Below are 25,583 nucleotides of genomic sequence, written 5' to 3'. Positions count from 1 at the left end.
ACTGCAGCTGGACTGTTCATACCAAAACACTGTGCATTCCTGCAAATTAGCAGTTCCTATAAGGAAGAGTTATATCTAAATAACAATCCCCTGTCCTAGGGAGCCTGGCTTGAGAGACAAATAGGCTGAAGAGAGAATGTGTTAAGGATAGTTTTCATTTGAAATCTGGAACAATTAGTATTTAATTAAACGGCTGTATCTTTTCTTTGACTTTTTAATTAGAGAGCTATTTAATGTTGAAACTAGAGTGTCTCAGAAATGCTTATGGAGGTAGACTGGATTGGTGATGATAATATAGAATACAATAATGTCTATGAACCATAGTGGGACTGGAAATGCTAATTGCAGGCATTATTTGAGCACATCTGCAATAGTCATATGGAGACCATAACTTATTGTAAAGCTATTGGGCAACATCTTTTTGTTCCACAGACATCTCCCCTTGAATAACTGTTGACTGTTTCTGTTTCTTCTTCAGTGACAGATAGAGATGAAGTGGTGGAATGCCATGCTCATTCTTATCACACAATGAATTTGTATGTGGAAGTGAGCCCCTAACAAGTACCAAGAATTCCTAGTTTCAGGCAGCTCCATCTTTTACTTTAGATATCAATCTATTTTACTATTCACCAGTTAGCAAGATTTTCCTTAGTGCTGAGGCATCTTGGCCACTGCATCAGTTCAGCTTAGAGAAAGCAGTCATTTAATGATGTGAAGCAAATTCAATCCTGCTCACTGGGACAAAGCAATGTAAAGGTTTAGCAGACAGTTTAGGACTTGTATATCCCAGTTTAAAAAGTGAAGCAGGGAGGTCAATGCTGAGATGGAGCAAGGGCTTACAACCTGTAGTTCTCTATCCTAGTCAACCTGGCACCTGTTAGGTTTGAAACTGAATTTCCATCTGATGCAGGCTGCTACTTTAAGGGCCAGAACAGGCAGCAGAGCAGCCTGCAGGTGACTGCACTCCCCATCAGGAGTCACACGGCCAGCAGGAGGCCACCTGATTGCGAAGAGGCCCAGATATTAGAGATTAGAGCAGACCCTGAGCAGAAGAGTCAGCAGTGACTGCAAGCAGCTGGAGAGAGAACACCACTTGGCTGCAGCTGCTGCTCTCAGAACGTCTGGAGGTAAAGGGCAGGAATTATGGGGATGGAAGAGATTCCTGGCCTTGCAGAATGACCTAAAACTACACCCTGCTGGGGCTTGATGGTGTGGTGGGACTGCTTGTGGCAGGGCAGCTTCCAGGAAATGCCAGACCTGTGCCTCCACAGTAAAGGCGAGTATGGGGCTCCAGAAAGCCTCAGCCCATGCTGCCTCGCAGGTACCCTGTGGAGGGAAAAGGCTAGGGGAGCACACCCTGAGAGAAAAGCACAGGGGCCCAGTCCCACGGAGTGGGGTCTTACGTGGGACCTAGGCCCCTTGCATGGGGTCTGGAGAAGTGTCCAGGTATGCCGGCAGACACCTGAGGCCTGAATGGGCCATAGGGCCAAGAACTGGAGTCCAGGCACATCTGTGGACACCTGAGGCCTGTGGGATACATGGTCCCATAGCCTCAGTGTGGGGGCAGAGTAGCCTTGGAATGTTACTATCAGGGATGTCTTCAGAAAATTCTCCATATCAATTAGAAGGACAGAAGAATGAACACCAGTGTTCTGGGTCAAGCCAACATCACCAGGATTGAAACCATGTTTATACAACACCAGCTCCATTCGACAGGATGGGTCACAAGGATGCCTGACAACTGGCTCTTAAAGCAGGTACTATACTCCCAACTCACCAGTCTAGAGGTGGGCAAAAGAAGAAATTCAAGGACACTTTGAAAGCCAATTTGAAGAAATGTGATGTACCACAAGCTATTGTTTTGAGCAAAGTTGCCTCACCACGGAGGTGGGTAGATGAGAGAGACAAAGGAAAAGAGCTGTGACCCAACACCAGGAGGATACACTTCTTACCAGAACTGTTTGTCATGCCTGCAGTCAAACATGCTGATCTCAGATTGACTCCTTGAATCATTTTGGAACTCATTGATGACTTTGCTGTTTACTGGAAGACTGTCGTCCTTGTTCTGAGGGACTGCCACCAGCACCAAGGGGTCAGCAAATTTTTAGGAGGGGTGGGATGAATTAACAGAGTTTGGTTGGAAGGCAGGCTGCTGACTTCTCGCCGCTGCTGAACTGCTGCCAATGTCCCAAATCCATGGGCTGGATGAAATCACTTGGTGGGCTGGATCAGGTCTGTAGCAGTAGGTTGCCAACCCCTGATGTTGGTTCATAGAATGGTACTTATCACTATGTTATCTTAGTGCCTCCTGCATGGATCCAGTGTAGTAGGCATGATCAAAGAGACAAGAGGGGAACAATCTTCTCCATGTGATGGCAATCAACACCTCAAGTGAACAAAGAGAAAAAGACAGCTGGACTTCTAAGTAGAAAAGAGCTGATCACTTGCGTGGCATTATGCTGCTCCCAACACTCAAGGCATGAGCAGGGAACATGTTCTCTACTGCCACAGTTATGACAGAAATGTTTTCTGGGGGTTGTTTTAGTCAAGGAATGGAGGAGAAGAAAAAAGAGAAAGGGAAAATATAGAAAAATGCTTCTCTGTCAGCACAGCTCCTATTGTACTCCTTACAACCAGAGTGCAGGTGCTATAAGATAGGGCATACTATTTTTTTACTGCATTTGAATACAGTAAGCAAGCCTCTGAGAGAGTGTGCTGGTAATTTGCTGTACAGACATGGGAAATTGGGTAGCCAAAAGCCTAGAGTTAAAAAATAATGAATTATTTTGTTAACAGGTAGGGGGAAAAAATGCCTACACATTTTTGCAGCAAAACTGAAGGTGTTGGTGAAGTTCAGGGACTTTTTATGTGCCTTTTAAAACTGCATTCTGAATGTGGAAAAGTGGCATTTTTCTATATTTCCAAGAAAATGAAGTCTTGAAAGAAGGTGAGTTGGGAGCTTCCTACACTGCTTTGGAGATCTGCCACATAGGACATACCAAACTGGACTTTAAATTTGATGTGCAGCTTGGTATTCTCCAATGAGACATACAACTTTTAATAAGTTGTTGGTATTTAGTATTTATACTACATTGTAGTTATTAAAGTAGCATGCAGGGAATACTATATTACATTACATTAATAAATTGCACCCAGGGAACCAATTAGAGTTAGGGCCTTATTGAGCTAACTTCTTCACAAACTCATGCAAAGGTACTTACATTCTTGAAAACTCAAAGAAGCTTTATCTGGGTACAAGTGAATGGTTTCACTAGGCCACTGCATCGGTGAAACATAACCAGCCCGCACTGGTTTCTAATGGCTTTTATTGTTTTGAGTGTTTTAAGTAATCGGAGTTCTGCATAAATACATAACTAATTAAGTATCAAAATGTTCTTGTCTGTATTTCTAATATGGCCTCACTGCAATATCAGAGCAGCATTTTAAAAGTTAGTTGATAACTAAAATAAAAAGAAATTCAGATACGAATTATAAATACTGAATACAGCTAATAAAAAGAGCTTTTCATACCAGCTTGTTTCACCACTCAACAGATACAGGGCTAAAACCTTCAGTCCTCTTTCAGACAAAACTCCCATTATTATTTTCATTATTATACTATTATACCAACAGTTGGGTAGGCTAGAAATTTTGACTGCACAGGATTGTGCAAATTAACTGTTAGTTATCAAGTGCCTGATCCAACTCTCACCGAAGTCACTGTTAAGCTTTCCAAGAATGCCAGTGGGAGGTGGCTAAGGCTTCAGGGACCTAGAATGATGGTGTAAAATTGTGTCATAAACTATGCTCAATGGTCAAATGATGTTGTGGAAAAGTGGTTCTTTGAGTACAGAATGGTAAAAGAGGTATCAATCTGAAATGAAGAGCCCCACTGAGCTCCAACAGCCCACCATTTTAATGAGTACACTAAATGTTTTCCTTTAGAAGGATGCTAGATACAAACAATTGTCTATCAGACCCCTAAAGCTATAGGGAACTTGATAACAGTTCTTCTTACCTTTCACTTTACTACTATTAAGTTTCTGTTACAAGGGAAATTTTTCATGAGCAATGTATCTTCTGTTTCTTTTATAATAATTTATTACCACACTTTGTGATTAGGTTTCCCCATAGAGGCTAATGTATTCTTGCTTTTATCTTGGTTTTAAATCTCCCCTGCATTAAAAATGTGTCCATGTGTCCCTGGTTATTCCATGCATCCAAAGTAATGATGGAGGTCAAACACAATACGGAGTTTTGTAGAAATAACATTTTTGCAGCATTTCAATAGAACTGGGCAGTACACTATCTTTTTTTCTTTACACATTTCTCCCCACTGGGGCCACATGGCTTATTCCTGATGTGGTGAATTGCTACCAGTACAATTAGCAATAAATGTTAGCAATGGCTCAAGTATCAAAGTGGCTTCGGAGAGAAGTCATTGGGGTTCACTTCCCTCACTCCTGACAAAAAATGCTTTTTTTTTCTGATTGCCCATATTTCACCAAAATTTTCCTTGAATTTAAAGCTGTGCTGTCAACATGAGCCCTCCTTTGAATGGGCAGGTTGTCCTACACATTCTGGAAAATCTGAATAAAAATATTTATTAAGATTAAAAATAGGAAAGCCCCCATCCACATTACAAAATCCCTTTTCAAACATGGCTGTGGCAAAACAACCTGGTAATATTTTTCTCCTACTTTTGTGGGCTAACAATTATGCTATATGATCATGTTTTAACCATGGTCAGCTCCTAAGTTAAAGCAAGTCTCTTCATGGTTTTGGGTGGTGTTTTTTATTTTTAGGCTCCCCAAATGGAAGAATAAATTACGCTATACCCTCATTTGTCACAGCCAGGTTTCACAATCACGTTTCATGATGGTTATTTTGCAATGAAGCTGGGGGGTTGCTCGTGGTGAAACAACTTTTGTTATTGAAATAAAAACACCGCAAACGATTCTGAAAAATTCTAAATAAAAAACTCCATCAGTTGTATCATCAGATTTACAAAAATAAAACAATATATATGTACATATATACATACCCATGTCTGTATATATGAAAGCTACATACAACTTTTAGAATGGCAACGATAAGGGCGGGACAGCACAGGATGTGAAAAGAAGCAACTGTGCTTCCCCAGCCCTTTGCTACATATTTTGGATGACTCTGCAGCCAACATGGCATTCAAAAGGGAGAGAGATAATTACTGCTTCCAGCAGAAATTTTGAAACTGCACTTGCAGGTTCTTGCAAAGGTTGCACTTGCAGGTTCTAAGCATTGCAGAAATTTGTTTCTCCTGTCAGATGATGGGCAAAATCTGAGCAGCAAAGGGCTTGGAAGCTGAGAGATTCAAGACAGGAAGAGACAGAAAAACAGACATAGCGACAGAGATGAATGCAAGTCCCAACTGAGGTGCAGGCTAGATGTGTGCCGTCCTTCCACCAATCCTTGCTCCCATTGCAGGGGTGGGGCTTATACTGAGCTTAGTCACACAAGGCCAACTGTTTCAGTCCTTACAGATAAAATGCCCAGTGGGAGTTTTGCCTGAATAAGGCCTTCAGCATTTGAGCCACTGGTTCTCTGCTTTCAAAGACTCTGACTGAGGGTGCAAATGTTCTTGTGAGGTTCAGTCTAGCAGGAAACACAGCAGAGGAGAGCAAGGGGAGGAAGGAAAAAAAGTGGGGAAAGGTAAAGGGGAAGGCTGTAGGAGTAAAGGAAAGAGGGAGACTTTAGTATGCGTTGTGTCAAATATTTCATGGAGTGGGAACAGAAGCCTATGACACACCATATGAAGCCTACTGGAGTCAAGAGCTTCTAAAGAGAGGCCTCTGTGTGCCTGTGCTAAGCCAAAGCTGCATTAACTTACAACCAAGAGACTAAAGGAGAAATTCCACAATGGTCCTCAGATACCCCTGGAATCTGCAAGCTCAGGAGTTGCCTTGGCCTCCCTGGTCTCAGAGAATCCTTAATGTCAAGCAATAACAAAGCTACACCTGTCTGGTGTCCTCCCAACAGGGTTGGGAGCTCTCTACATTTCAGAAGCATGTCAAGACGTAAAGAAACTGAACAATGCCATTTAGCGTACAGAGGGGCAGAGTGCTTGTGTGAGGTCAGAGGGGCTGGCAGTGGTGTGTGATGGGTCTGACTCAGAAAGGCATGCAGCAGGGTGGTTTTCTCTAAACTTCCTCAAGGAAAACTTCTCTAAGCTTCCTCAAGGGAATGTCATCCATGACCCATTGGTCCTGTAGCTCCCAGATACCACAGTTCTATCACCATGGAACAAATCAGCAAGTGAAATCATAATCCTGAGTCATCTCCTTCTGCCACCTTTCCCATTTCAGAAACATTTCCATCAGCTCTAGGTCTAAACACTTCCTCACTCTTGGGCAAAACTGTATTTCTACAACAGATTGGCAATCTCCATGCAAAGATTTTTCATTTTTAATCCACACAAGCACTCAAACCACTTCCATGCTCCCCCATCACTTTGTTTTGTGCCCATGCCCAATTTGTAGATGGGTGGGAAGGGGAGCTGAGTGATACCATGATGTTCTTTTGGCTCTTCATCTCACTGCTGCATGTTCTGTACCTACCATACTGTACTTCTTCCTCTGTACATCCTTCAGCATACACAGACATACTCAGACATGCAAATATTTTCATGGCATGTGCATATACGTCTGGACCCAGCTGTGTTTGCCTGGCCATAACCATGCCTTCTCAGATACCACATCACTCTGATATACACAGAGGCAATCATGCAGGCAAACATTGGGAAATTCCCTGACAGAATTACAAATGCAAACACACATAGCTCTGCACAGGCAGACACAAACCCACCCACACCTACATCCTTTCAAGGTAGGCAGACACAATCAAACACACGCACACATTTCCACTGTCACTAACATCTATGTCCAGGCATGGGACTTGGACATATTTCAATTTGTGCCAGCCTACAAAATTTTCACACAGTTGCATGGTGCAAACCTCTGCCTGTAATCCAAGGACAGAACAATCTCTTTGGCAAGGGGCCGCAGCTCTGCCATAGAAACCCTGGCAGCAGGGCTGACACAGGCATGGGAGAACTGGGCAGCTGCCTGGGGCCCAGACAGAAAGGGTAATTTTTATTATCATTATCATCATTATCTTTGGCGAAGTGGGGCCTGATACTAAAAGTTTGCCTGGGGATGCCAGGAGTCTAGGTACAGTGCTGCAAGACAGGTAAGTGTGTCCTGCTGTGACACTGGCTTCTGCCACAGATGAAGATTCAGTGGCACTGAAACTTCAGTCTGACACTGAAGGGGAATGAAATAAAGTAAAAAGGACCCTAAGGAGTAGAAAAGCATTGCCTGCTTTCTCTGTCTAAATTTTGAGGGGGGGCATTACGTTAGCAGCCTTCTCAGTGACTCAGGCCTGGCTGTCTTTTTCCATCACTTTGGGCACAGTAGCACAGAGCACAAATCAAACTTGATTTCCCCCTCCAATACAGCACAGCAAATAGTAACAAGACACTGCTTTCACCCTGAGGAGGGGATAGCAAGTTGCCAGTCAGCTCCAGCAGGAGCGCCAAGCAAGAATACTGTATTGAACCTGCTGAGATGGAAAGTAAGGAAATCAAAGCCTATGTCTGTGGCTACTTCTCTGATGACATATTCTGAATGCTCTGACCTCTTTAATTCCTAAAATGTTTTCTTCTTATAATGCAGAGGTTCACGATCCTGGTATGATCAATTGTAATAATTTTTTTTTTTTTACTTCTGCAGGGCTTTTTTGCCCCCCCAAGGATTTCAAAGCACTGTATAGAAATGAGTGACAATGTTCCTGTGGATTAAGTAAATATTATCAAATATTTCACAGAGAGGGAAACTAACGCATAGGAAGGTTATGTTCAAGGTTAGTCCACAGGAGGTGAAAGCAGAGAGCAGGATCTACAAGCCCTGAATCCTCAGACCTGAATATTAGACCAGCATAAAATCTATTCCTAGGAATTCATACCCAAGTCTTGGCACTCAAAGGCCTGAAATTTCACCTACCTGGTTTCTAGTTTGGAATTATTTTTTCAATATCAAAATATAAGGTAAATAAGTAATCAAATGTAGCTGCTGTTACATTATCAGAGGGGAAAAAACAAGTGAAATCACCATATATTTAGGGACAGAGTTGTGAAAGGGTATTCAGCTGTGCAACTCTTGTCGAAATTGAGACACCAAGTTTTGAAAGTGCAGTCTCATACTGGGCTGCAAGTCAGTCAATTAAAAAAATGAGTTAGCAAAAACAGTATCAGCACTCAAAATTTTCTGACATGCCAGAACTTAAATTGATCCTGTGCCTGTTTTGCACAGTCAGTGTTGTGAAATGTTTCCCTGTGTTTCTGTACCAAATGAGAGCTTGCTGAAATGTGTTCCTATGTGCAAGTCAGAGCATTAGGCCTAAACTCAGTGTTGTGTGCATCAGTGCTCAATTTACTTCAGTGTCACTGAGAAGACTGAGAAGTTGCCTGAGCAAAGGCTGAGCAATATAGATGGCAGCCTCAGGATCTGATTGACATGTGCGTGCCTTTTCATTACAGTGCACATGACTCAGAGGCATGCTAACAAACACACACACACTGAGATATACATGCATATATGTACATTCATTCAAAGGCATGCAGATAAACATGCCTGTACACATATATTCTCATATCTACATACACATCCAGCCATAAGCAGGCCAACAGACTTGCACATTGAGATACAAATATATACTCAAATAACGTGTTTCTAAACTCAGATACACACATCTCTTCAAAAACCATTTACATTTGTGTGTACACAAAAATACATATGCTCACACACATTCAAGCACGCACACTCATGCACACACATGTACGTGTACATATACACACGCGCGCGCACGCACACACAGACTCGGACCTAAACACATGCACGCTCTCACTTAGGTTTATACCTCTTTACATAGATATCCAAACACATTGAGGAATATATACTGCAACCAATGGAATACGCAAACAAAAGCCCACACATGCACACTCACATATATCTTAATGAAGTTTTTGGCCTGGGACTTTCCTTTTCAAAAAAACAAAACAATTGTCAAGAGGCAAACTAGTGCATGCAGTGCTGCACACACAGATGTGAACATACACTTACACACAAACAAAGGCACATCTTGATCCATCTTAGGCTTTCCCATTGCACCCATTGCTGTAAGCTCTAAACACTTCCCAGGCCAATCTGATCTGCACTGCAAACTTCCTGGTGGACTCCATGGAATCTGCATGCTTACACATCCACGATCTCTCATGACAAAGCAACATAAACCAGACAGATTCACTTTCAGTAAATGACCTACTATCATTAGGCTTTGTGAAGCACCTTCTGAGACCCTCACACAAACTAAGCTGGGTCAGTTCCTAACGAGATGGGCAAAAGCACCTCAGCTGAACCTCAGTGACCTGAAAAAAATCTTGTGGGTTTTTTCCCCTCAACTCCATGCCTATTCAAAAAAGACAAGACAGTGTACAGACATGCAAGGCAGATTTGCTCAGACTCACAAAGAGTGAGAAAGCAACAAGCTCCTGTGCAGTAGGGAAGGGATGCACCTGATAAGCTGCCTCATGTTGATTGGGACGATGATACCTGCCTGTCTGAAATGGGTTGCTATTTCTAATGCCCATCTACTAGAGGTGTAGCATACCAGGTAGTGCTAGCAGGAAAGGAATCTGACAGGACAAGCCAACAGACAATACATTCTCTTATTCAGTAAGTGCAAAGGGATTTCAACACATTTCAGAAACAAACTCTTTCCTTAGCTGCTGCTCATTTATCAGTGCAACAAAAGATTGTGCAAAAAAGGATTAAACTTTTAGTAACAAACATTAGGAACTTATAGCAAAGGACTTGCCTAGATAAAAAGAGAAGATTTAAACATGCCAGGTAACAAAAAGACATGTGCAGAAATCTGTAAGAACTGTATAGTAGGAAGAAATTCTTTAGAAGGGACAGAGGGACCATCATGAAATTCCATCATTATTTTCTCTTCAGGGAATAAGGACTGCCCCCTGTTGCCTTATCAACTGAGAGAGACAGTTATTCAGTTGGACAGATATTGTCCAAAGGCATGCCGTTTTTCAAACATTTCGGTATATTCTGAAATAAAACTGGACAGATTTAGGAGCTCTATAGAAAATGGAAATAAATTTGGATTTAGAAGAGAGGGGGTCTTGTTCAGTTTCTCCTTCCCTTTTTCATTCAGTGGTAATAAAACATACCACACTGACAGCCAGGAGACTGAAGACTTCTGTTTATAAAGAAAATTATACAGAAAATGGGTACACCGTGAATATGAAGTGTACAAGCTTCCTCACCATTGATCCTGACAATGCATCTCCGCTTGGGGAGAGCATAAAACCTACCCCACCTGTGGAGAGCATTATAAACTCCTAGGAATGACAGTAAAACATATTTTTCTTAAAATGTCTTGATGAAGTTAACCAGCCTTTTATGAACTCCGTCCAATCAGTCAGTCTCTCTCTGGGATTTGGATACCCAACGCTTTCTAGAATATGCCAAGGAAAGTCACAGCAGTGCTGTATAGACTTTTCAGTCTACGGGTAATTTTGGAAAGTTGGAAGGAGATTTCCTTTTCAATTAAAAAATAAATTTCAGCAAATCAAAAGTGAAAGGAATCATTTTGGTACAAAACAAGGTGCATCAGTTTTGACTATTTTCAACATCTTTTAATTTGAACAAATAAAATTGAAGGGAAGCCTCTATGAAAGTCATTTTGAACCAAAAAATGGAAATATTTTGTTTTAAAAAGATCAAAGTAACATTTTAATTTTTCAGAATATTTAAGATTTTTTTCCCCTACCCAAAATTTTGATGGAATTGACACAAATTTGTGAAACATGTTGGTGTTGCCAAATCTTTTTTTCTAAAAAAGTTTGATTTAACATTTTTGTCCACCTGTAGCAGACTATAGCTCTCTGTTTCTGATGTGATACCCCCAAAGGCACAGAAGCTGAAAATTGATTTGGCTTTTTCTGCTGCCACATTCCTTTGAAAATTCACACCCATTTGCTGTCTACTATTACTGCCTTTGCTGTTTGTCTCCTTCAGCTTCTCTGCTTGCCAGGTTTCTCTAAACTGAATCTCATTTTGTTATTTTTTATTGTATTCTGGATCTTTTGTCTTGCTGTTTTTGGTATCTTACTTTCATTTGGCCTTCTGGATAAGATGCAACATTTTCCATTAAAGTTTTAATACCTGTGCACTTCATTAATCTATTACTTTCTCCTTCTTTCAGATAATTAAGAAAGAAATTAACTAAGGTAGAAAATGAACAGAACCTAGGGACCTCTTCCCATCTTGATACACTGCTGTTTCTAAAGTCTTTCAGCCAGTTTTCAATCCCCTTGACTGTATCCTGTCTAAGCCATTTTGATTTAAGCTACCAAGTAAAATTTATTGAGATTGTGCTCTCACTGAAAACAACTCAGGGTTTGTATTGATTTCATCAGGAGCTGGCTCAAATAAACAAATGCTTACTTCAGACTTGACCTCCTCCTAATTTTTCCTCTCTCTAATTCCATTATTCTCTACCTCACTAAAATAAGGTAGCAAAAATAATCAATTTTGCCTGAAACAATACGTTTCTTATATACATTCATACAATTTATTTCAGTCTTCACAGTCGATTCTACCCTGGGCCTGTCTGATGAGACCACCACCAGTGGTAATAATTTGTGTCAAGTCCAGTGGTGCTCTACACTGAATAGGAACTGAACTAAGACGTGCCCATGCCTAAGGATATTGTTTAATTCAGTCTACTGGTTTCAAAGGAAAATTAAACACTGGGGATGAATTTCTTTGTGAATATTGGGTTAATGAATATTTTTTTTTGAGGAAAAGCAGTAGGGAGGGTACTGAGAATATTCTCTATTTGGTTCCCTCAGTTCCACCTCGAAAGAACTGATCTTTAGATCTCTGTGGGGTGGAGTGTGTTGAAATGTCCTGGGAAGCCAAATGCAATGCTGGGCAGGCCAGAGCCTTGGATGTGGGACTTCTCCAGCAGCTTCCCATGGCACAAAAATTTCTTTTACCTACGCTCCACAAATCCCATTTACTTTTCCTGCTATACAGTTTCAATCATGCCAGGCTGATTATGAGGGGGGGAAAAAAATGATGCAACAATCAAAATGTCCTTTAAGTCGTTCCAAAAGTAAAAGCAGAACAAAACAAAAGAGAAAGTTTCAACCAACGAAAAACAATCCTTAAAACAGAATAAAAAGGGGAGGGGGAGAAATAAATAAATGGGAAAGACAAATGAATGTTAGAGCAGGCACGATCATGGACAGACGCCAGCTACTTACGTTCACCTCGGTGATTGCTATATCAACAATGCTACCCACAACAATCAAGGCGTCAAATGTATTCCATGCATCACAGAAATAGTGCTGCATGTGGCAGAGAAGCCGAGGAAGGAGAGAGAGAGAGAAAAAAAAAAAGAAGAAAAAGAGAGAAATAGGAAAAAAAAAGTAAAAAAACAACAACAAAAACAAAAGAAAACAACAAAAAATAAATAAAACAAAAAAAGCATGAAAGAGGGAGAGAAGAGAAAAAAAATAAGAAAAGAAAGAGGTTACGTGGGCATATTAAATAATCTCTTACCACTCTACCATACAGTACTGGCTGCTCAAACCTCTGAAACGGTTCACATGATGGAGGGTATCAACAAAAGCCTGGTTAGTCAGAAAGTTACACTCAAACATGTCTACCTTTTGGAGGGGAAAAAAAAGCACACCCCCCCCAAATTCTGTGCGCTTTCACCAGTCACAGCAAGGGGGGGGGTGCTATGACAAGTGAAAAAGAAGGAGGCGGCCCTCCTCCTTTTTTTTTCCCTGGGAGAAGGAGAAGGACGACGGCAAGTTCAATAAAAGCATGACTAGAGGGGAAAAAAACCAGAAAAAAAAGAGAGAGAAGGAAACAGAGGAGGAGGAGGTGGTGGTATCCTGGGAAGGGTAGAGTAATACTCACATTAGTTTCACTGAGAATGACGTCTATAATGCTGCCAATTACGATGAGGAAGTCAAAAACATTCCAAGGATCACTAAAGTAACCCTACATAAGGAAGGGGCAGGCAGGATGGGGATTAAAAAGGAATGTTAGACAGACAAAAACAGTTCAAAATTACCATTAGAATTACAGCCCTGATACCTCAAGTGGTTTTGCGCTTAAATCTGCGTGCTGCTTTAGAAGCTGAGGGAAAGTTCTTGCAGCCCTGACTCACACGGCCAGGCCTCCTGCAGCCACACGGAGCACCCTGCGCAAGTCCCCTACTCTCAGATATCACAGGCCCAGTTCTCAGAGATATGTAAGGAGGTGAAGAGAAAGGTTTACTTGTGTATAAAGGTTGAAGGGTTCCTTCAAGTGTCAGAAACACCCTCTTCCTAGCAACCCAGGCCTTCTCCCCAATCTGATTTGCTTTGGTTGAGTTACTTTTGGGGGCAGGTACAGAAAAGGTGATACTTGGTTTTCTCCAGTTAATGTTTCCCTGTGGCAATTGTGCACAGAACCACTAGGTTCAGATTCTGGCTATTAATGGCCTGTGCAGGGGCTAAAAAAGACTATGTTATTTAAGAACAGAATAAGGGGAGCAGTAAACACTGGAGATATATTAGGAGGAGTGTTTATAACTCACTGGTTGCCATGTTTTGCTCTTTACTCAGATGCCCTGTGCGGATTTGCAAGGCACCACTTAGTCAAACAGTTTTTATTGATAATGCCTTAGTCAGGGAGGTAGACTGAAGCTCTCGGCAAAGGGGATGGTAGCTAGTGCTCTAATTTAGGCTTCTTCTGAGAGTAAGCCTGTTGCCTCTTCCCAATGCAGAGGGTTCTTAGTTCAGCATGCTTTGAGTCAAATACACTATGCTCTTCTACTTATACTGTCAAATGACTCTGAGGGTGTATCTAGACAGCAAAATGATGGTGGGATAGTTGCAAGTGCTAGCATATTTATTATTTAGTTAGCCTGGATAACAATAGCAAGGAAGATAAAATGGTACAGGCTTTAGCATGTGATAGCAATCAGAGAATAAACCCTACTGGGTTCCTGGCTACATTCTCTGGTTACATGGGTTAAATCCTATGCTGCTGTGTATTCCCAATTATAGTTGTGTATACTGTATTATAGTGGCATATCATTCATAAATGATGCTGGCACATGTTACAATCACACCTTCATTTTTCTGACAAACTCTGAGTGCAACTTCCAGTGTTCCAGTTTGCCTTTGGTTGTGTAGGAAACACCAGCCTCCACCAAGTGCCCTCAGATCTCTGATGAATTTTGGTAGTAAGGGGAATAAGGCACAGCATCCTTTTTAGAAAGACATTAATCCTCCTTGCTGCCGAGCTTTTGTCTGTCTGCCTCTACTTTGATGTAATATCTTCAGCAAAGATTTACAGTGATTACTTCAGGACTGGCAAAATACCTTTGCCAAGGTCAGGTCTTAGCTATATGAACCCTTTTTTTCTTCAGTTTTCAGAACCAGAAGACTCCCAACCTCCTAAATAGGAGTCCTCATGCTCCTGTTATTTCACAAGCACAGGCTAATCTGACCTCTCTCTTTCCCAGCTGCAGTCTCTTTTCAGTGAGAGTGAACCCATGTTACACTGTGGTTGCTATTCTTAGCACTGGAAAGTCAGGTCATGGGTAAAATGTGAGCCTGGGTTCCCAGGCAGCATTGCAGAAAGAAAAGAAGAGGAAAAAAAATCCCACTACTGGCATTGGAAAAGCCAGGCCTGGGAATTTAGAGCTGTCATGTTTCTAACTAATATCTGGGCCAGATTCTGGCCAGGAGGTCCCTTCTGAACGCTGGAATGCAGCCCAGCTGGATTCTTTAGGACAAGAGACTGCTCGCATTTATGGTCCATGAACTGGTCGGGAATGAAAAAACAGCCTCCCCACCCCCAAAACCCCAACATAGAAACCCCACTTTCCAACTAAGGGTATGGAAAATATTTGCTGGGGGAAGAAGAGGGTAGAATTGTAAGAGTGGACTATGGAAAAAAGAAACAGCTAGAGGAAAATAAAACCCATTCCGAAATGCTACAAAACTTTTTAATTTTTTTTCACTCCTAAAAAAATCCACTCAGTGAGTATAAATTTCCCACTTGGATCCCATTACTACACAGTCTACCACAGTGGAAAAGGAGGGAACAGGAGCAAAAGCAAAGTCAGGAGATATTATTATTCAGCATCCAGCCTAGAAAATATGCAACAAACATTAGAATGAACGCAGCGCTGACCTCCAGCATCTTTAGCAACCAGATGGACCTGGAATAAAACTGTAATTAGACTTTATCAAGAGGAAGGAGACAGAGAGGATGGCAGATTAAACTGTAAAGACACACACAGTTTGAATAAGTAAAGAATACATGTAGATCATTCAGAGGTGCAAGAAAGTAACCTGAAATGACCTCTGCACTGATGACTCTTTTAAGGTAAAGAGAATGCACCAGAAAACAATGGGCCCAATCATACAACCCTCCTTCATGTGAACAGACATGCAGAATGCTGTGGAATTGCTCACATAGTGAAGGTTTGCAAGATCAAGCTCAGTAACGTGTCTGCCTTCCATTTCCTTCTGTGTTTGCACACTAACAGTGCCATCCAGGATTTCAGCAAGAGCACAAACAGCTCTGCAAATAGCTGAGTTTCCCTTTGATCAAGCAGCAGAGTTGAAGTTCATACCCATGGTATTTGAGGCTCTGCTGACCTAAATGGCAACTGTTTACATTTAATCAATGGTGATGGATAAGTAGATATTTTGTATGGCTTAAGCAGCCCTTTTTTAAAAACACACAATGTGCCAACATCAGATTATACCAAATATGCGTCAGAACATGTTTTGAACCTAACCACATCAGCAGTCTTCTTTTAATGAGCAATCAGACCCCAGTCCAACAGCAAGTTTTGTTACCATGAGGTGATGATCCAGTGACGAGATGATCACTGAAGCCAATGGGTCAAGTTTCAGCCTCAACTGCAGTAACACAAACTTGCTGACATTGCTTTGGCCCAAAGGCAACTGTGTGCACATGTATTCCCAGGCAGAATCTGGCCTTGAAAGCAGTCTCCTTTTTCATTGTAAACTCATGGATCAGGTTCAGCTTTTACTTAGACCAAAGTACATCTAGAATCACTTCATTAACTTCCGTGGAGTTACTCTAGCTTTATACTCTCTATTCACTCAAACAGTTGCTTTGCTCATCCTTTCCAGCAAGTCTTAAAGATGCAAGTCATGGCCTTCTAAGCTTAGTTGCCATGGAAAGAACATCTTAAAATGGCACATTGTTACTCATGTATGAAGTATACCCAAGGCATTCAAAGAAAAGGCTTCAGACACCATAGCTGTTTTATACAGAGTCACTGATTTTCATGCATCCCAATAATTTGAGTGTTTGAAGACATGAATTTGAAAAAAAAACCCTTTTAAAAACCTTCCTGTTGTATTTATCCTCTTGTATTTATCAAGAAAGGGGCTTCAACTAGGAAAATATTATTCAGAGGTATATGGCTGAAAGAAATCACAGAGCATTGATGCTTATATTCTTCAAATAAGGTGCAAGGAATGCTTTGCTTGTGTGGAAATTAATGAATTCCCTCCTTTAAAAGCCAAGCCTCCTTAGAGACAACTACCTAAGAACAGCCATGTGATTACTTGGTTTTGGATTTGAGTTTATAATCTTGTCAAGAATTACAAGTGCATATTGAGAGTGAATTAAACCCCTTCGAGACTTGTGCGTTATGACTTTACAGTGACTCTTAAAGCCATATCCCTTGCTGGAACAATCCAGGTTGGCTAATGAAAGACAAGTTGAATGGGGAAGCAGTTGGCAATCTAATAAAAAGGTTACATTTCCAAGTTAGTTTTCCCACCAGAAAGTTCTGGTCTTTCTTCCCCCAGGGAAGTGACTTGATGGCACTGTTTATTTTTACAGTACAGGAATTTAGAGTGCCATACCATATTTTACCCTTAAAGGGAGACATTTTGACCTGACGTAACCATATACTTACACATCCCCGAACAGAAGCCCCCTGGAATTTATTAGGCAACTGCAGCCACCCTTTTGGTGGAATACTCTGGAGTACGTGATATGAACGCAGCTTTTGGAGGGGGAGACTGGAAGCTTTGCTTGGTTACTTAATGAAGTATGAAGTAACTCCACCATTATAGCACTTCGCTTTCCTTTCTGCTTCACCCAAAGAAAGTAACTGATAGTGAATCACCCCAGGATCAATTAGTTAATGAAAAACTGAGCATAAATACACAGTGACTGACTGGAGTGGAATCTCATTTGTGCAAGGGGAGCAGACATTTTATCACTTCAGAATGAATACACCAAACATTTTTAGGTTTCCTAGCTGCTGAGTTCAACTAACAAGATGACAAGGTTTATTTCCACACTAATGGAGCCACCATGATCTCTGGAGAACATTTCTTTTACTTCCTATTCAAATGAACTCTTTAGTACAGCATCTGAGAAGTCTTGTTAGGAACAGAAAACACTGGCCATTGGAGCCTATCTGAAGGCCTGTGCTCCTAGTTATTTGGCATTCATAATTGGGGTAAATGGTATCCACATATCCAAATATCAGTGTTCAAGCACAAAGTTTTTAAGGGAGGGTTGAACAGTGATCTCAGCTCAGTTATGAGCCCAGAACCCTATAGGAGTTTCAGGGTCACCGCTGTGATAACTGATGTAAAGATATCTATCTGCTTTGCCACAGGAGTTCACTACCATCTCTTACTACATTGTTTGCAAAAATTAACTAATATTTCCAAACTGTAAAGCTTCTGCAGATGAAGGGGGCAGCAAGGACTTGGGGCACCTACTCCGTGGGATCTGAAAGTAGGTCAGCTGGTCCCCAGTGTAAGAGGCTGCTGCAGTACAGCAGAAAAGTGAGAAAGATACAATCAGGGAGGGAGAAACAAAGAGGGAGAGGAAGCTGGACAACAAACAGGAAAGAAAATTCACTGGAAAACCTCTGGTCTCAGAGCATTTGAAATAATCCTGCCAGTGGAGACAATAGAAAGAATCATTAATGTTAGTATTATATGTTTCCTGGAAAAGCTTGTATGAGGGAGAGGGACTGATTTAGGGATGATGTCCTAATAAAGAATGGGCTTTCTTAGGAGATAAAAAGTTCCTCTTGATTAGAATGGAAATCAGATAAGAATTTGCTGATGCTTTGTAAAATGAGATGACCTGCTACAGCCTGGCTGGAACTAGCACAGCACCTCTACATTCAACATTTGGTTTTAATGAAGAGAACGAAACTGAAGTACATGGAGAGTGTGTTTTGAACTCTGGCATACCATTTCACCAGCCTGGGTGAGAGCAGAATATTACAGAGCTACAAAAATACTGACACCAAGAGGTAATGCAAATCCTGTTTTGTTAAGATACAATTTAGCTGTAAGAGTAATCATGGAAATTAGCAGTGTCTAATAGAGAAGGAATAAAATGGAGGATGCAGCTGCCTGGAGATTACGACAGAGTGTAGGAAAACAGCATCTATTTGCATCCTATCAGCTCTCACCCAGTGATGGATTAATTCTGAGACAGTCATTGCAATTCACCTATCACTCTTTGTAGTGAGTCACTACTGCAGGAAACCATACAATCCCTGCTGTACTCGATCAAATCTACACAGTCAAAAAGAGACAAGTTCTTCAACTCCTGAGACTGCTTAAAAGGTCCAGTTGTTTTTATAGAAATCTTCTGCTTCTCTTTGTTTATTCAACAACAACAACAGAAATCTCAAATTGCTAGAGCAAGATTCATGGTAAATCACTTGCATACTTTGTTTTTCAGTCCTGCCTCCCTGATTTCATGCTGACTCCTGCTCTCTCACATTTCCCACATTAAAAACCGCTGATAGCAGATAGGTGATTTTCCCCCACGGATTTGGTGGATTGACCAATCATAATGTCCTTTACAAGTTAGAATCAAAGATATTGCAGGAGCTGATGCCACTGTGGACTATCAATAATACTGAGGCTCACTTTTGGATCACTGTTGTGAACCTGGATCAGGAAATCAGTGGTCACCATCTGGTTTACCACCGCCTCGTTGCTGTTTGACATCCTGTGGTATTCAAAGTGAGTTACTGGTTTCAGTTGTGCTCCTGGTGAATGAGCAGTCCCATTAGAAAATGGGGAATTGTTACACCATTTGGTACTAACTGGTCTCCTTATTGGCAATCTTAGAAGAAATATTTATGGAGCCTGAACTATTCTCTCTTCTTAGTGGACAGGTTTAGGAGCAGTATTTGGGAACCCTTTTGCAGCAGTCTGTACTGTCTCTGTTCTCTGAAGAAAGGACTTCCATTTCCAGGTCTTGCAGTCCAGTTCATTCTTCAAGCACTAGTCACTTGCAGATAAGTAGGTCTTTTCTGTGTGGACAACAGTGTAGTTCCATACTCACATCTCTGTCTACCTCTGCTTATTCTAAGGCAATGATTCACAACCAGGCTGCTACAGCAACCTGGGGTGCCTTGAGATCCTTTCAAGGGTGTAGCAGGGTGCCATACCTTGTTAGTACTGTTAGATATGCAAACATAAACCCTGAGATTTCAAATAGGAATCCACAGTGTTATAACCATTCTGGCCTGGTGTGGTCTTTCTGAATTCTTTGTAACAGAAGAATCACTTTATTGCTTTTCTGTAATCAAAAAACAAGTGACAGCCAAGAGCTGTCTTTTTCTGAGGGGTGCCTCAAGCCTATCTAGCGGTGTCTCAAGCCTAAAAAAGTTGAGAACCACTGTCCTAAGGTGCCTGTCATCATGATTCATAAACAACCATTTGTGTAGGAGGCCTGAAATTCAATGTGTGAGCTCAGGATACCTGTTTTATAGACTGGGTTAGAAGCGTGGCAGAGGCAATGCCAGTATCTTGAAAACACTTCCTAGTAGTGGTAGAAATGTATTTCAGGCTAGCCTAATAAGAAGGGATGAAAAATACTGCAAAAAAGGATGGAACTGGATGAAATTCTCTTAGAAAACCACTGTGGCTGTAGGTCCTAAGTTCTTCTAGCCATGATTGTCCAGGGAATATGCAAGAAGCAATGTTTATCTGGTACTATTTTTTGGGAATAGTTGGGAAAGATGTCAGACAAGCTTTCAGGCACAAAATGCCTTTTTTGTTTATTCTAGTTTTCTCTGAATTTTCCAAAAGAACCTTATTTCACAGGGAGCAGAGTTTTTCCATTCATAGAATAACACCAATAATACTCCTACCATACACCTTATCCATATGTTGTAAGACACTTTACAAAGGAGGATCATTATCCCCATTAGGAAAGCCAGTACAGAGACCTAAAATGATGTGGGCAAGCACGGAAGTGACAGAGCATAAAAGAGAAATCAGGTCACCTGGTAACTTGTTCAGTGCCTTATTCCAAGTGGCCTCTGATACATTATTTCTTAACAGGTGGCCAACCTGCAGCACAAATGCCATAAATGGCACAAGTAAGCCTTTGTGTGTGGCAAGCAGCAGATTGGGGAGGGGACAGTTAGCACAGCAGTACGTAAGGCAGGAAGTGGAAAACAGCAGGAAGTTAGGCAGGGGGCATAGGGCAGAAAGCAGAAAAGGAGACTGGACTGGTACTCAGGCAGGGTGTGGGGCTTGTGCCACATCTGCCAAAAAGGTTGGTCCCCACCATCCTAACAAAATGAAAGTACTGCACTCTGTTACTTGGCATCGTTTTTAAAGATAGTGGAGCTTTAGACCTATAAGCACTTTTGGCCATTCTGTCTGAGCCTGCCTGAGGCTTAGACTTCCCTTCTGTGTTATCTTTTCTCTGGAACTGTTCCCTTTTCATGGAGTTGCTCATGCTTCATGCTCATGAATGAGACCCCAATGCACCATCCCACTGGGCTTTCAGCATTGTTTGACTAATTCCCCATATTAAATAATTAAGTGTAATAGCTAATGCCATGCTTCCCACATTGTTGCATTGTGCAGTCATATCATTATTTTTTGATCGTTCATAATGACATTAAAACACTCAAGAACCAGACTGGAAATAAATCTGTCACAATGTTGCAGTAATATGTAAATTCCCAGGGTAGGTTTACTGTGAAGGAAAAGGTCCCTCTGTAAAAAGGCTCCTACCCAGCTCCTTAGCATTTGTCTTTGCCTCTTGAATTTTCCAGCAGTCCTCCACAAGGTTGGCTAGCCACACTGCACAGGGCTTGTTTGCAAAAATTGCAGGAGTCACAGAATATACTTTGGGTTGTGGCTAGGATATTAGCATATACTTTGGGTTGTAATACATACTTTGGTTTGACTGGTATCAGCCTTCTTAGCCATCAATGGACTCATCTACAACTCTTTACTTGACTCATGGGAGTGATCATCTTGACCCTGAGGGACTGCTGACAGTACTTTGGGTTGTTGAAAGCCTCCCTCCCAATGTGTCTCAATTAAAACAGGAACATTTCTACAAGGGATGGGCAGTTTGTTCTTCATACTCATGCATCTTTGGGACTGCCAACAAAGAAGACAATTCTGCTACTGCATTTTGTGATATGGATACTTTTCTACTAGGAAACTGGACTGAGACCAGCTTGTCTCATGCAGGACACTGAGTAGTGCTCAATGTGAAGACTTTTGATGCTTACTGACCAGGCTAGTTTGGAAACAGTGTCCTGGAAGCTAGAAGAAGGTTTGATAGTCCACATTGAATATTTTTATAATGTTCAATGTGTTTGGCTGCAACAGTGACTTCTGTTGTCTTTGAAGCTTAATTGCAACTCCAGTACAGGCTGTGGATTCTGACACTAGGGGTGTGCGAAGCGGGCCCTATTTGATTTGGATTTGGATTTGGCCCGAATCCGGGACAGTGATTCGATTTATTAATTTGGATCACTGTCCCTGATTCGATTTGGCCAAATCCGAATCTGAAGATTCAATGCCAATTCGGAGAATCAGTGATTCAGCCATAGGCACAGTTTTAATGTTTTTTCTACATGCCTCGAGGTAGCAGGCATGGCTCACGACTGCTGCAATGCTGGTGCACATGGAGTGTCTCACAGGAGTGGAGGGGGGCCCTCACTTGCTTGGCGGCGGACCTGGAAGTGGACCGCAAGTGCTTCTAGTCCACTTCCAGGTCTGCTGCTAAGCATGCTGGGGAGTCCCCCGCGCTTCTGTGGGACACTCCATGTGCCCCAGTATCGCAGCATTCACAAGCCACCTGCTACCTAGAGGTATGTAGATAAAACATTTAAAGCTGTGTCTACGTCCAAATCTTCAAATCTTTTCGAATCTCTCTGAATCAATTTGGAGGGTTCGGATTAGATTTGAAGAGATTAAAGGGTCCTCTGATTTATTCGGATTAAGAGATTTGGCCACCAAAACAAGCTGAATCTCCACTGAATTGAATCAGGGACCAAAGCTTCGTGCAGCCCTATCTGACATTGCTCTACTTTCTTTCAAACTCCTACAAATGACAAGAACTCTACTGATGGTTCAGTAGGGTCAGCAGTAAATAGGTTATATGGGCTCGGTTGATCTTCTAGTCATCTCGGATTTAAAAAAAATACCTGAAATACAAAGTAAGCACTGAGGAGGGTTCCTTGGATGCTCACATAAAGGACTCAGTACATTATTTGCAGTGTTTGTGTATGTGCCTGGAGGATGTTAGCAGAGCAGTCCTGTTACCCAGTCCCCTGCTGTGTGCTTCATTACCTTACTCTGCCCTGGAGTGTTGTTGTTCAGCTTTTCTGGCTAGATGCACTCTTTAACCTAGTGAGCCTAGACCCTACACTCACAGGGATATAGCTCACCTTACTCTGTCTTGCAGTGTTGTTGTTCAGTACTCTTCTGGCTAGTTCAGCTGCACTCTAACCTAATGAGCCTAGACCCTACACTCACAGGGATATGGCTCCCCTTTTTCTTGTAGCCTGGTTCCTATAAGAGGCTTAATTCAAAAAAAATCCCAAACAGTATCTGTCTGAGGACATGTAGTTGCAACCCCCAGATGCTTTTCTATCTAGTGCTTTTCTAGGTAGAAGCCCTACTAGACATGCTCTATGCTTGACTGACTTTTAGCCACTGACTTGTGTTTTGGGTGAGGTATGGCCACACCACCCCTGGGAGTTATGGTACAGTATGAGGTACAGGAGACACAAGACCCCCTTTTAAAGCATTTGTCTTTTCTTCCTTTCCTAGCTCTTTGGGCAAGCCTAGCATGGTGCTCCTTGTTCCCCAGGCAAATCTGGCCAACTTCTAAGGCTAGGAGGAGAGAATGTGGGGCCATAGCTTTTCCTCTCCCCAGCCCATCTATGCCTGCACTAGAAAGCATTGCAGCCCCAGAGATCAGAATCAGAAAATTAGTGTTGGAAGGTACCTCAAGAAGTCATCTAGTCCAACCCCCTGCAGAAAGCAGTACTATCGCCAACTATGCCATTTGGCATTGTCTAGTCAGGTCTTAAAAACCTCCAAGGATGGAGATTCCATAACCTCTCTGGGTAATCTGTTTCAGTGCTTTGTTAACTTCCCATGAGAAAGTTTTTCTAATATCTAACCTAAACATTCCCTGCATCAACTTGAGACCATTGCTCCTTGTTCTGTCATCTGCCACCACTGAGAACAGTCTAGCTCCATCCACTTTGGAACCACCCTGCAGGTAGTTGAAGGTTGCTATTAAATCCCCTCTCAGTCTTCTCCTCTCTAGACTAAATAAACCCAGTTCCCTCAGCCTCTCCTCGTAAGTCATATGCCCCAACCCCCTAACCATTTTCACTGCTGTCCACTAGAGTCTCTGCAATTTGTCCATATTCTTTTTGTAGTAGGGGGCCCAAAACTGTACTCCAGGTGTAGCCTCACCACTGTTGAATACAGGGGAAGAATCACTTCCTTCAATCTGCTAGCAACACTACTACTAATGCAGCCCAGGACGCCGTTAGTCTTTTTGGCAATAAGGGCACACTGTTGACTCATTCTCAGCTTACTGTCCACTGTAACCCCCATGTCCAGATGTCTGGGGAAAGCAGCTCCATTGTGCCCCTGGGCAGAAGGACTTCCATTGCCCTTGGCTCGTATGCCCAAAGTCCAGTATCATTCATGATAATTGGCTATGAAGCCAGGTATGCAATGGAGGGAGCAAGTCTAACTGTCTGCTGCCTCCACCCAGCCTTCTAACCACAGACTTCCATAAAGGAGTGGGAGAGTCTGATCCTTTATGTCTGGAGTTAACTATTAATTATTGTTGTTATACTTTTTTCATTATTGTAGCAATTTATATGTGGTAGGGGCTGCTCAAAAGTACAGGAAGACTCAGTTCAGGAATACCTGCAGTACAGGTGCACTGTGAATGAGTGTCAGAGAATACGTTAAATTAATGGACATTCAAGGCCATACCTTTGAGCTCTGTCATAACACATACACCATGCACAAAGCATGGAAGCCTGTTGCATTCCCAGCTCTTAGCAAAAAGATCACTGCAAATACAAAATACATCATAAAAAGCTGTCATAGCTGATGTACTGGGCTGGTTGCTGGGAAATTAGGGTTCTTTGGCTGCCTTTTCCAGACTCCTCAACTGATCTTTCCCTAAACATTCAACCCTGATGTGGCAAAGTACTTAAGCATACACAGGACTTTAAGCTTCTGAGGAGTGCCACAAGTACCTTTCTGATTCAGGGACCTAATCCCTCTGCCTCAGTTTTCTTCTGTGTGCAATGAGCATAATGATACCTCATCTATTTCAGATTTATTCCCATGACCTGGGACCTGTGGCTGTTTGGTCAACCTAATGGGCACTACTCCAGTCTGCAGGCAGGTTTATTAATATATCTGCAAATCTGTTTGTTTGTAACCAGTTCTATTTCCTCCATGCTGGCTGTGCAGGGCCCCTGACCCCCATATTTATCTTGGTCCAATGCGTACATCAGTTTTGTGGTGTGCAAAAGGGACACACCACTTCTCTGTGCGCTTTGCACCAGGTGAGCGTTTCACTCCCAATCCATATATGAAAAGGTGAAATACAGTGGATAGATTATTTGTTGCAGATTATTCACCCAGTTCTAATCCTGGCAGAACAATGCATCAGGAGCCTTGTGAGCAAGAAACCGCTGCTTCTCCAACATGAAGGCATGGGAAGCCTGCCAGGGAACTTTCATGAAACAAATGCAAAAATAGCCTAAAAGCTATGGAAATCTTCCCATGGTCTTTATTTCCATTTGCCTTCAAGTTTATTACCTTTTCATCTCCCTATTTTCCTCTACCCCTCTCTCTGTATCTGCTCTTCTTTTTCTTGTCATTTTTTCAGGCTAGTTTTCTCTTTGCCTATTTTGTGTTCTCTTTCTTTATCTTTTCTTTTCTCTTCCTTTAGAAATAGCCTCTCCTTTACTGTGTCCATTGTTTACAAATCCTTCTGGATTTATTTCTCTTTCTCTCCCATATCCCAACTTCTCTATTTACTCTTTTCTTTTGTTCTCCCTCTTTCTTCTGTCATCATGTTCTGTTATTTGGTCTGTTCCTGTTCTCTCCATGTTATATTATC

General features: G+C 41.9%; 1 protein-coding gene across 7 annotated transcripts in view; it reads right to left on the bottom strand.

Moving 5' to 3' along the window:
- The window catches only part of CACNA1C (calcium voltage-gated channel subunit alpha1 C), a 665,915-nt gene that overhangs the window by 52,117 nt on the left and 588,215 nt on the right, over positions 1 to 25,583 (bottom strand). For 5 of the 7 annotated variants that reach the window (XM_090043440.1, XM_090043443.1, XM_090043445.1 and 2 more), the window contains one exon: positions 12,383 to 12,466. In XM_090043440.1, the coding sequence (XP_089899566.1) occupies positions 12,383 to 12,466 (84 nt within the window). Of the gene's footprint in view, positions 1 to 12,382; positions 12,467 to 13,046; positions 13,131 to 25,583 lie in introns of all 7 variants that reach the window. The other 2 variants (XM_090043444.1, XM_090043446.1) reach the window with 2 other exon arrangements.

This window comes from Crocodylus siamensis, chromosome 4 (genome assembly GCF_052110815.1).
Source record: "Crocodylus siamensis isolate JL-2025a chromosome 4, ASM5211081v1, whole genome shotgun sequence".
In the NCBI taxonomy this organism is placed as follows: Eukaryota; Metazoa; Chordata; order Crocodylia; family Crocodylidae; genus Crocodylus; species Crocodylus siamensis.
Note: the sequence above shows the minus strand (reverse complement) of the source record. Positions and strands in the feature narration are given on the sequence as shown.